The sequence below is a fragment of the Arachis hypogaea genome, chromosome 2 (genome assembly GCF_003086295.3).
Source record: "Arachis hypogaea cultivar Tifrunner chromosome 2, arahy.Tifrunner.gnm2.J5K5, whole genome shotgun sequence".
NCBI lineage: Eukaryota > Viridiplantae > Streptophyta > Magnoliopsida > Fabales > Fabaceae > Arachis > Arachis hypogaea.
Genome location: NC_092037.1, coordinates 87,179,456 through 87,192,678, shown reverse-complemented (window position 1 = coordinate 87,192,678; position 13,223 = coordinate 87,179,456). Strand labels below are relative to the sequence as shown.

General features: G+C 33.0%; 2 protein-coding genes across 19 annotated transcripts; both read left to right on the top strand.

The window, feature by feature from the left end:
• The first annotated feature begins 1,058 nt into the window (after positions 1-1,058).
• Positions 1,059-10,027, top strand: LOC112749224 (protein SOSEKI 2). Of its 18 annotated transcripts, none has more exons than XR_011873470.1 (9): positions 1,059-1,310; positions 1,392-1,679; positions 1,995-2,133; positions 2,228-2,297; positions 2,413-2,525; positions 2,944-3,049; positions 3,502-3,606; positions 4,257-5,323; positions 5,521-5,753. XR_011873470.1 is itself a non-coding variant. In XM_025797508.3 (6 exons), exons 3-6 carry the CDS (start codon positions 2,031-2,033, stop codon positions 3,525-3,527), a joined length of 312 nt encoding a protein of 103 aa, XP_025653293.3. In that variant the 5' UTR covers positions 1,136-1,310; positions 1,392-1,679; positions 1,995-2,030; the 3' UTR covers positions 3,528-8,913. The 18 variants fall into 18 exon arrangements, 1 of the variants encoding a protein (XP_025653293.3); XR_011873469.1 differs by having other exon boundaries at positions 4,121-5,323; XR_011873480.1 differs by lacking the exon at positions 4,257-5,323 and adding an exon at positions 3,281-3,351.
• LOC140172818 (uncharacterized mitochondrial protein AtMg00810-like) lies at positions 7,385-8,913 on the top strand. Its single transcript, XM_072219284.1, has one exon. The coding sequence runs from the start codon at positions 7,385-7,387 to the stop codon at positions 8,300-8,302; it is 918 nt and encodes a 305-aa protein (XP_072075385.1). The 3' UTR covers positions 8,303-8,913.
• Positions 10,028-13,223: the final 3,196 nt, after the last annotated feature.

Below are 13,223 nucleotides of genomic sequence, written 5' to 3'. Positions count from 1 at the left end.
ACACCAGTTCTTTCTCAGCTCTCTTTGTACTCCCTCTCCGATCGCCAAATTGTAAATTCCGTTTGGGAGCTTCTTAACAAGAATTTATGAGTATTCCTCTTCCCCTTCTTCATTGATTAGCGCAGCTTCTTCTGTGACCATGGCTTCCATCTCCCTTTGTTCAGTGCTTTTTCCTGTTTTGACAATTTCAGCAAAGGAGTTTATCCCCCATCTTTGTTTCTCTGGTTGTGTTGTCCTTGGGTTTCCTCCCTCTTGGCATCCATTTCCTTCGATTACTTCTTCCGCCACCATCCAATCCTCGATCCTGTGGGGCAGTCCTGTTCTCCCTGAAAAATCTTCACCTCCGGTTTTTCTTACCTTCTTCATTCCATGATGAAGCTGCTCCCCTTCCTCCCTTAATAGTTCCCTTGGCTTATGTGACCGAGAGGCTCCTCCTCTCACTTATCCACCTCTCATGGTGGTGAAGGAAAACTCAGTTCTTCGATCTGTGCGTGTGCGTTAGATGAAAGAAGAGAGATTCTTTTTGCTTGTTCTCTCTCTCAATATTTATAAAAATATAACACTTTTTCGCAGCCGAGAGTTGAACCCAGAAATTCTCATTGTTGAATTTTTCTGAGTGCTACAAAGGATAGAGGATTTTTTCATAATATGAAATTATTCATGATGTTAACAGGTAAATTAAAAAAAAAAAGAATTGTGTTTCTATGAGTTATGTTTATGTGGATTATGGCCTTATAGGTATGGTGTATGACCCATATGGTAAAGTCCAACAAAAAAAAAATTGTAAACTAATTTATCTAAAAAAATCGATTATTAAATGATTGGTCTAACCAAACTATGTCATACCAATTTACAAATACATATAACATTGGGTCAAAATTAATATTACCAACAATTATTGTACAGCAGCCATTCCAACCCTTAATATAGAATCTTTTTGTGGTCTTTAAAGCTCTTGATTATTCTTTTCCCACCAAAAATATTCCCTATCAATTCAATTCTTTTTTAAAAATTTAGTAACATTTTTCTTTTAACATTTGTTAAAGTATTAATAATAGTCATAAAATTAAATATTAAGTAACATTTATAAAATAAATGTTAGTAAATATATTTAGTTTTTAAAAAACTTCCTAGAAGTGTTACCTATTCTCAATTAAAAGTCATTCTCAAATAAACAAATTTGAAAGGTAAATAGAAACCACTCATAATCATTCTCACTCCTCCTCACAAACCCTATCTCACTCCTCCTCAGACCTCAATCATCTTACTCTGCCTTCATATTCAAATTCTCGATTTCACTCTCCACTGCGGTAAGCATTTTCTCTCTTCTTTAATTTTTTTTCTATTCATGGAGTTCTTCAATTTTTCAACTGTTGCTGATTTCGATCCAGATCTGAATTATCGCTGCTTGTTGTTGCTGCCTCTGTTTGCCGCGTTAGCTATCTTCATTGTCACCGTTGATGTGCATGTAGGCCATCCATTGCTCCTGGCTTTGTAATCATCGCAGAACCGCCTCCGATCTCAGTCACCGCCCTCAGGCATCGTCTCTGTCACCGCAAGCGCGAACGTCGCTGCTGATGACCCCGCGAGAAAAGCGAGTTTGCTGGACGCGTCAAAAAATATTCTGATTTCTCTATTATTGTTGCAATCTGCTACTTTTTTCGTAATTATTTCTGAGAGTAAGTGATTTTCTGGATTTAGAGTTAAATTTGATTGCAGTTATGAAATTGGATACTGAAATCTTGCTTAATCTGACATTGCTGTTAATTCGTGTTATTGTTGTTCTGGTTGGAATTCAAATTTGAAATCTGAAATCCCTTTCATAGATCATATCTGTGTTAATTAACAGTTAACAGTTAATTAAGAGAGCACCGGTGCAGAACTTTATTTTATTTTCTAAAAATCTATTTCGATACTTATATCATCATGTCTGTTCTTCTAAAAGCTTAATAGTTTGATGGAGGCATTTTAATGATTTTATAACTAACATGCAGTTTCACAAAAAGTCTATTGGAGTTGAAGCTTAAGCAATGCAGGTTCATGTTGTTTACTACTTGTCCTGTAATAGCCTTCTAGAGCATCTCCATTATGTTGAAATCACCCTTTTTCCCAATGACCCTCTCCGTCTGAAAGGTATTCTATTCAACTAATAAATTACCTTTTTATTATTTTTGTAATTAATTTTAATTGATTGATTGATTTATTACTTTTACTTGGTGAAACGAAGATGTGTTCGAGCGGCTCACATCGCTGAGAGGTAGTGGCATTCCCTTACAGTATTCATGGTCTTGTAAAAGGTAATTAATTAAACTAAGAAAGAAAACCACTTTGTCTTGGCTTCTTCTGTTGCAAAACAAACATAAATATGGGAAAATGATATATAGTAATTGAGCATTGCATTTTGTTTATTAGGAACTATAAGAGTGGTTATGTGTGGTGTGACTTGGCACTTAATGACATAATACACCCCGCTGAAGGAGCAAAATATATACTCAAAGGATCTGAACTTGTTCAAGCTTCTTCTGGTTACTCCTCTCCCCTCTATAATTTCATATTATCTTCTTTATTATTGTTATTATTATTAAAAAATCATTACTATATCAGCTAATATTATAGTGAGTTGTTAATTTTAGTCAATATAAAGGCCATTGATCATAAATTTTTGTTGAATTTAAGTTTTAAATATTTTTTAAATTGAATTTCAAATTTTTTATAATTGCATATGCTTTCCCACCATCATTTTCCATGCTTCAAAGTTTAATGTGAGTCAATTTTTGAGCATTTGTTTTTGACTTCTGATTGCAAGTCTTTTTAATTAGCTATTTGAAACTTTTTATTTGTTTAATTAAGCATGCAAAAATTAAGCATGCATTTCCTAATTAATTTCATTTCATTCCAATTGATTGATTGAACCTGTCGATTCTTCTGCTAATTTTTTGGTAGAAATTTTTGGGATAAAAGGAATAGAGAAATCTCATCACTAATCGCATCATCAACCTCATCATCATCCATGGTCTCCAAAACCAGTGACTCTGCTTCTAAGCTTCGAGTTAGTTCCTCTTTTACCTCCTCCCCAAACTCATAGCTATCCCTGTTCTGTTTCTTTCTTCGAATAAAACAATTTAAGTATCACTGCTATCTGATCATGTGCTTCAATTAAATTGATTTTGATTACTGCAGAGAATTTTGAATTTAATCGCTTAGTCAAAAATAACTCACTGTTACTGATAGAACCACTCTGTTCCTCTGTTTTTTTTTCTTTATGTACTGTGAATACCAGAATCACTTGAGTTCAGGAATAGGGCTTATGATCACTTTGATCGTGAATTTTGTTTCACGATTAATAAAATGGTACAAGTTTATCTGCTAATTCGTGTGAGAATTGAAATTTACCACATTCTTTTGTTTGTGGACACTATTTTTTTCTTAAATGCGTGAAGGGGCTTTGATTCCTGAAGTAATATCTGAACATGATTATTATGATTTGTGATATATTGACAGAAAAAACATGGGGAGTCTGCAAATGATGGTGTTGGTGGATCCTTGTTGATGAAGATAAATCAGTTGAGAAAGCAAATCCAGGCAGAGAGAATTGTCTTTGTTAAAGTAAGTCGGCAATTGTGTTTGTGTCCATTTTGTAGATGTGTTTGCTGGCCCAAAAAATTGTGTTTAGGGCCTTAGAGAGAAAGTGGCAACAGCACCTAGTGCTCCACCTACTACAACACCCCAGCCTGCCCAATGAGTATTACAGCTATTGAGGATCAGTCTTGTTAAGCAGTGAAAAAAAACAGAGTCTGCAATATAAAAAGAGAGTTAGGGTTTACCGTTGAGAATAACAAATTCTTGTTAAAATTCTGTTGAGCCTATTAAGTATAAGTAGTAGCCTTACCTCCTATCTTGGTGAGTTAGTTGAGATTAGGAATTGACTTCCTCAAAGTATTAAGTGCACTCAAAGATAATAGTGGATTAGTTTTTTTCTGGTGAAGAAGAGTTCTTCCTCTCTGTACATGTTTCAACTTTATGGTCTTTTGTTCTCTGTCCTTCTTTCTTCTTCTCTCAAACAATCTCATTTGAGTTTCTATATGGTATCAAGAGCTTCTGGATTCTTCAATCATGACAGATGCATCTGTCAACTCTAATCCTGGGAATTCAAATTCCGCCAATTCTGCAAATTCAAACCCTAACAACAATGTTCTTGCAAATAATTTCTCTTTCCCATCACATCTACTAAATTCGAGACCTTTCAACCCCATCAGTGACAAGCTTGGAGAAAAGAATCACAAGACTTGGGAACAGCAGGCATTAGCAGCTATTAGAGGTCAAAAATTAGAAGATCACCTGTTTCCAGATTGTGTTCCACCTCAATATGCTTCCACTGAAGATCAGCGAAATTTTCTTGAATCTGTTACCTATCAACAGTGGCTCCAAGATGATTATAACCTTCAATCCTGGTTGCTTGCTTCTATTGATCCTGTGTTCAAGAACAAAATGGTTGGTTGCACACTTAGTCATCAAATTTGGAGAACGATTGAGGAGTACTTTGCTGAATCAACAAGATTTCGAGTGAAGCAACTAAAGGCTCAACTCAAGGCCATCAAGAAACAAGGTCAAAGCCCCACTGATTATGTTTTCAAAATAAAAAATATTGCTGATTCATTAGCTGCACTAGGATCTCCTTTAACCACAGAAGAACACAAAGAAGCTCTTCTTGAAGGATTGAGTGAAGAATATCAAATGATTCTCACTACAGTCAATACAAAACCAGAATTATACAGTCTATGTGAAGTTGAAACCATCATCATGTCTTATGATGATATGCTGGACAAGTTTCGCAGGTCTACAAATCCTATGGTACAAGCTAACTTCACCCAATCCTCTTTTCCATCAATCCCTAATACTGGCAGAGGTTTTGGAGGTCGAAGAGGTCGTGGTGGTAGGTCACAAAGGGGAGGCTAATCATTTTATTCCTCACCAAGGCCACAATGCCAAATTTGTAGACGCTTTGGCCATATTGCTTGGCATTGTTTCAATCGTTTTGATCAGAATATTCCTCCACCATCACAAACCTTCCAAGAAAATCAACCTGGATAATTTTCAAATGCTACAAATACTAATTCTTCTACAACTAATCAGAATTCAGCCACCACACCACCACCACCACCTCCCCCGTCATTCCATAATCCTACAGCATACATAGCAGCCCCAGGAACTATTGCAGATCCTTCTTGGTATCCAGATACAGGGGCTTCTCATCACATTACACAAGACTCATCAAACTTCATTTCCTCTTCAGATTACACTGGTCCTGACAAAATACAAATTGGTAATGGTGCAGGTTTGCATATATCTAAAGTTGGAAGTTCTTATCTATATGCTTATGACTCAAATAGATTTTTTCAATTGCAGACATTAATATACTCACCTGAAATCACTAAAAATCTAATTAGCGTTTCTAAATTTGTTGAAGATAATAATGTGTACTTTCAATTTCATGCTCATGTGTGTTTTGTTAAATGCCAGTGGACTGATAAGGTGCTGTTACAAGGGTATAGAAAAGGAGGAATCTACAAATTCTATAATGTTGCTGCCTCTAACACATCTTCTATTTTACAAAAATCATGTGTCTTTACTGCTTCTAGGATTTCTTTATACTTGTGGCATGAATGGGCCACACGGCCATAAAAACTGTAATTTCTGCTCTTTCAAATTGTAATCCTGACTTAGTTCATAATAAAGAAAAGTTGAATTCAAAAGTGTGTGAGCATTGCATGAATGCCAAGATGCATAAATTGCCATTTACTTCATCCCTTACTGTTTATACTACACCTCTACAAGTTGTTTATTCTGATGTTTGGGGTCCAGCACCCGTGATTTCTCATTTAGGTTTTAGATACTATGTAACGTTTATTGATGCTTTCTCTAGATATACATATTTGTTTCTTCTTGTCACTAAATCTCAAGTTTTTCAGGCTTTTAAACTTTTTAAGCAACAAATAGAGAATCTCACAGGACATAAAATCAAAGTTCTTCAGTCTGATAATGGAGGTGAGTATACCTCTAACCAATTCACTCAATTCCTGGCTGAACAGGGCATTATTCAAAGATTTAGTTGTCCATACACCCCTGAACAAAATGGCAGGGCTGAAAGAAAACATAGGCATCTCATTGAGATGAGCATTGCTATGTTATCTACAGCCTCTATGCCATTAACATATTGGGATGAAGCTGTGCTAACAGCCACTCATATCATTAATCGCATTCCCACCCTGATTTTGGATAAGAAGTCTCCATATGAAACACTATTCAAATCCACACCTGACTATGATCAATTTAGAGTCTTCGGTAGTACTTGCTACCCTCTTCTTAGACTCTATAGCAAAACAAAACTTGATTTTCGATCTCATAGATGTATTTTCATTGGATATGCTCCAAATTCAAAAGGCTATAAGTGCCTTTCTCCTTGTGGCAAGATTTACATCACAAGACACGTTCAATTTGATGAAACATCCTTCCCTTACAAAGACTTATTTTTTACACCTTCATTCCATTCTTCTACTACATCGGATACTTCTATACCTAGTATAGGTTCTGTTATACCCTCCACTATTTCCAGTCACTATTATACTCGCGATACCAATTCTACTTCTCTCTCTACTAATTTTAACCTTAACAAGTCCAATACAATACATGTTAGCAGTAGTAATCAACCTCCCACCAATAATTCTTTGTCCAACAATTCTTTTCCTAGTGTTGTCTCTAATACTGATCTTGCTAATTCTAGTAATCTTCAATCTAATATACTAAATACCACTTCTGTCTCAGGACTACAGATAAGCCTCCCCCCATTGATCCTAATGGTAATCCAAATCAACTTCATAAATCCCCTCATGCAAACACCTCACCACCCTTAACTGATAATTGTCATCCTATGCTTACAAGGTCTAAAATTGGAAATTCTAAACCGAAAGTCTATATCACTAAGACACCTTCTGATGCCTCTGTAGAACAGCCACCTAAGAATCCCTCTACTGCATTAGCCATTTCACATTGGAAGAATGCTATGTAAGAAGAATATAATGCGTTGATTAAAAATCAAACCTGGACTCTCGTCCCCAAATCTGATAATGCTAAGATCATCGGCTGCAAATGGATCTACACCATCAAAAGACTCCCTGATGGTTCCATTCAAAAGTACAAAGCTAGATTGGTGGCACAAGGCTTCTACCAATCTGAAGGCTTTGATTTTGAACAAGTTTTCAGCCCTGTTATTAGACCAATTACAATCAGATTAGTGTTGAGTATTGCTTTATCAAAAGACTGGATTATTAGACAATTTGATTTTAATAATGCTTTTCTTAATGGTGATCTAAAAGAAACTATTTACATGCATCAACCAGTTGGGTTTTCTCATGATTCAGACAACATTGTATGCAAGTTAAACAAGTCCTTGTATGGTCTGAAACAAGCCCCTCGTGAGTGGTTCTTAAAGCTTAGCAAAACTCTAAATTTGTTTGGTTTTTATAGCACAAAATCAGATACATCATTGTTCATTAAGCATGGTTCTAATTATGTTATGTTTATTCTTTGTTATATTGATGATATTATAATAACGGGTAATGATTCCGTTGAAATAAATGCTATGATTCAGAACTTAAACAAAATCTTTACTTTAAAAGACCTTGGTGAATTATCATATTTCCTTGGTATTGAGGTTCAGCGAAGTAAAACTGGACAGCTGCACCTTTCACAAACCAAGTACATTAAAGATCTCTTATCTAAACTAGGGATGAGTGAGGCTTCTCCTATGCCAACTCCTATGATCTCATCCTTACAATTATTGTCTATTGGATCAGAACGTTTTGAAGATCCCAAACTCTTCAGGTCAGTTGTAGAAACTCTACAATATGTTACTATAACTCGACCGGACCTAAGCTTTGCTGTTCAAAAGGTTTCTCAGTTTATGCACAGTCCTCTTTTGGCTCACTGGAAGGCTGTGAAGAGGATACTCAGGTACCTACAAGGGACAAAAGACCATGGTTTACTACATAAGTGCAGGGATTACAGGTTGTATGGTTTTTCTGATTCAGATTGGGCAGCAGATTTAGAAGACAGGAGGTCTGTTTCAGGTTATTGCATTTACTTAGGAACTAATCTGGTTAATTGGTCTTGTAGGAAGCAACCAACTATAAGCAGGTCATCTACTGAGGCAGAATTTCGAAGCCTAGCATTGTGTGAAGCAGAAGTGACTTGGGTTAAAAATCTACTTGATGAGTTGAGATTCCTTTGGCAACTGTTCCAATGATTTTTTGTGATAACATGAGCACCGTTATGCTCACAGCAAATCCTGTACTACATGACAAAACTAAGCACTTTCAACTTGAGATTCAAGTTGTTAGAGAGAAGGTGAATAATAAGGCTCACCAAGTGATTCACATACCAGGAATAGAATAAGTCGCTAACATTTTGACAAAGCCATTATCTGCTGCTAGTTTCGAACGGCTCAAGAGCAAGCTCAGAGTTGTGCCAAAGCACACCTTGAGCTTGAGGGGGGTATTGAGGATCAGTCTTGTTAAGCAGTGAAAAAAAACAGAGTCTGTAATATAAAAAGAGAGTTAGGGTTTACCGTTGAGAATAACAAATTCTTGTTAAAATTCTGTTGAGCCTGTTTAGTATAAGTAGTAGCCTTACCTCCTATCTTGGTGAGTTAGTTGAGATTTGGAATTGACTTCCTCAAAGTATTGAGTGCACTCAAAGATAATAGTGGATTAGTTTTTTTTCTGGTGAAGAAGAGTTCTTCCTCTCTGTACATGTTTCAACTTTATGGTCTTTTGTTCTCTGTTCTTCTTTCTTCTTCTCTCAAACAATCTCATTTGAGTTTCTATAACAGCTTATGATTATGCCATAGTTGTAATTTGTGTATGGTGTTTTTTTAATTAAATAGTCAAATGTATATCTTTTGTATAGAGCACTAAAGAAATCCAAGAAGTAACAATTAGCATTTTCAGTAAACTAGAAAGATGGTGAATCTTTGATGGTTATAAGTTCTAGAAGTATACACTCTCATATATTAATTGAATTTGATAATGTAAGTTCAATTTTTCCCTTCATATATTGGTTACCATTTTTCAATGTTTCTTCTAATTCTCGCTTCTTTGTTGAAAGTTCTGTATTTTTTTCTTTGCTGACCCCCACACTCACTCACTCTCGGCTCGCCATCTTCATTGTCTTTTTCATTCTTCTGGTCTCATTCTGCTTCTCCTCACTCCATTTCAGCCATTCTAGTCTTGTTCTTCTCTTGCTCGCCCTCATTGCGTGCTACCCGTCACTGGTTGTTGTCAATTCTGGTAAGGTTTGTTCTGCTAGCTTTTTATATTGTGATTTTCTGCATTTTCATGTGTAATTTTCTTAATTAATGACATTTGTGGTGTCTTGCTATTTGCTAAGATGTGGTTGTTTAATACTTAAACTGTGCAGTATCTTTAGTAAAATTTGCTAAAAAAATGTAAGAACTATGAGAGGAAAATGAATGTGTTGTTACAGTTGGAATTAGTTGTCTAACGGCTCTGAAAATCAAGGTATTGATATTTTTTCAATTTGTTATTTTGAGTGTGTTCTGTTGAAGAGTTCTTCAAATTTGAGCAATATTGGTAAGGTGTGTGACTTTTCTCTGATAATGGATAAACTGTCCTTTCGGCTTGCTATCTATTTATAATGATTACTTTTTTCTTCCTGTGATTTATTTGCAGTGAGGAGAATATATATATTTGCTTTGCGCAGTTGGGTTTGTTATTCTCTATATCTTATATCTTAAGTGAATACTTTTTTTGTCTATAATTCCATATCTGCTGTCAGATCCTAGTGCTAAGACACCAGAGGAGGCATTGGTATACATATTTGGCGAACCTAGAAGAACCACACCATCAATTCTCTATTTTTTTTCTTTTCTCGTTTTATTTGCATCATGAAGTAAACTTGTACAATGATTATTGATTAATGAAAGAGGCTATAAAAATTTCATTTTGTGAAATTGTGAATTTGATGAAATATTTCATGTTGTAGTAATTAATTTTAGTATATTTATATTGTGTATAATATAAATTAAAAAATAGTATAATATAACTAAAAAAATATTACTAAAGATCTTTTGTAACATTTTTTAAGTGTTATAAAAAATACTTATGGTAACATTTTTTGAAGTGTTACAAAAAATATCTATAGTAATATTTTTCTAAGTGTTACATAAAATATCTATTGTAACATTTTTTAAGTGTTATAAAAAATATCTATGGTAATGTTTTTCTAAGTGTTATAAAATATATCTATTGTAATATTTCTTTAAGTGTTATAAAAAAAAGTCTATTGTAACATTTCTCATAATATTATTATAGAAGATTTATCATAACATATTTATTAAATGTTATTGAATATTTAAAAAAATGTTAGTAAAATTCTTTAGTAATATAGGATATATTTAACATTTGTTAAAATGTTATTAATATATATAGATAACATTTTAATATGATTTAATAATATTTTTTAAATGTTAGTAAAAGTCAATTATATAATAATGGTAGTTGACTCAATTTGATGCCATTCGAAGCGTACGTAGTAGCCATAACGGAAGATACGGAATCGCAATGCAAATTTAAGAATTCTTGATCAAAATTTCAACCCTTACTATCATTCATTTTATCACCAAAAATTAATTCTTGCCATTGTTTATTTGGCTACCCAAATTAATAATGCTGGTTGGTTAGAGTAAAGTTTATAGTGCGTTTGTGCAGTATTTTTATCCTAATAGTTCACATTAAGAAAAGAAAACGAAGTTGCTTGTAATAGTTTAAGGACTATATATATATATATATATATATATATATATATATATATATATATATATATATATATACTTGAAATGAAAACCTTATTTCACGGTTTACCTTTTACTAATTATTACTTACTACTACTTTTTTTTTAAATAAAATATCATTTTTGTTCTTAACATTTGGGGTAAATTTTAAAATTATTTTTAACGTTTTAAAATTGGCGCAAAATTATCCTACTGTTAAAAATCTGTTAATCAAATTGACGGCGGAACAAAATTGAAACGATTTTAAAACGTTAAAAACTTAAATAGGATAAAAACGTTAGGGATAAAAACAATACATAAAAATAAATTTTAATTTTGTCCTTCGATAATATCAATCTTTTACGCTAGATAGTTATTCAATTATCTTTTAATCATATATAAGTAAATTGTACTTAATCACATTACTTTCATTCTAAATAAATGATTTTTTTATAATTTTACTCTTAAAGATTTTTATTCATCATGAAATATTTGTAGAATAACTAGTGCATAAACTTATAGAAAAGAAAAGAACGAGCATGATACATATAAAATAAAATATAAAGTGTACATTTTATCTCTAATATATCAAAATTTTTAAATATTTAATTTAGTTAAATTTTATTTTTAATTTTAAAATAATGTTTAATTTTATCCTTCAATAATATCAATTTTTATGGTAGATAATTATTTTTGTTTTTAATTTTACTCTTAATCACATTATTTTTTTAAGTCAATTTATTTTTTATTAAGAACAAAGTTAAAAAATAAATGAAGTAATTACTTGTCGTAAAAAAAATTAATATTATTAAATAAAAAATTAAAATTTATTAAAAAGTTAAAAATAAAATTTAATTTAATTAAACGTTAAAGAAGTTCGATATATTAGACACAAAAAAGATATAATTTATATTTTATTATATATATACATACTCGTTCTTTTTCTTTTCCAAAAAATTATATACTAGTCATTTTATAAATATGAGTAAAAATCTTAAATTAGTAATGCAATTTATTTCGTTAAAATTTTTTATTATTTTACGTGATTTTGTAATTCTTCTAAGAGTAATGTATTATTTTTGTTTCCAATATTTTTATCTTATTTAAATTCCTAATGTTTTAAAATTGTCTCAATTTTGTTTCACCGTCAACCTTATTAACATATTACTAACGACAGGATAACATTGAAATAATTTTGAATATTAGAAACTTAAATAAGACAATTTAAATATCGGAAAAGCTCTGCATACAAGCCCTAATGGCTTGTATGCTTTACAAGTTCATTAACCAATAAACCCTCAAAACGCGCTGCAATCCTACGTCCAATACACGCGCTATATAACTACCAAATTTAAAAGATTTGTTTCCTTTCTTCGTTCTTCTTCTCGTTCTTCTTCTTCTGGTTCTTCTTCTTCTCGTTCTTCTCTCCTTATTTCTAGATTTGTTTCGTTCTTCGTTCTTCTCCTCGTTCTTCTTCTTCTTCTCGTTCTTCTTCTTCTCGTTCTTCTTTTTCTTCTTCTCATTTTTGTTTACTTAAATCAAAGTTTGGATTCGTTTTGAAGATAATGGTTGATTCAACGTCAGATTCTCAGCTGAATCAGGGCGAAGTGGATTATGAATTTGAATCTAACGAAGTTTCTGAGGTTTGATTTACAAACGTTTACTCTGAATTTTGTTGTAGTAATTTGTATAGCATTGTGTAGCTGAATAATTCGTGAACATTGACTGTGAGACTAACGCGTCAACATAAATCTGTGGATTGAATGTAATGTATTAGTTTTGATTGATTATCTGGAATTTATAGCAGACGCTCGGGTGTAGATCAGAACTTTTTTGGGTGTATTTGTTTCGGTAATGTGGGTGTATTTACATTTATGGCTTTTTCTGTTATTTTAGCTGAGTTGTTGTCGTTCGGGTGTATTATATCAGACATGATTGGGTGTGTTTTTTGTTTTTTGTTTACAACTTATGGCTTTTATTTTCATTTTAGTTGAGTTGGTGTCGTTTGGGTGTATTATATTCGCAATAGTTGGGTGTATTTATAGTTTTTGACATGGTGTATTCTGCAGCCTCTCTCTGTTGTTGATGACCAGTTTATTCCGAAGGTTGGAATGACCTTTACCACCCTTGAAGATGCTGGAAAATTTTACAGGAACTACGCCAAGGTTGCAGGTTTTTCTACAAGAGTTCGGAGCACAAATAGGAAGGAAAACGAGATTAAGAATCAATTGATTACATGTAGCAGAGAGGAACAATGGAAATCTAAAATATCTCCGACCGAGAAGACGAATCCGACAGCTGGTTTAAACTGTCCTGCAAGAATTTATATACACACATTGAAGGATGTCGGTGCTTGGATCATTTCAAAGGTTGTGTT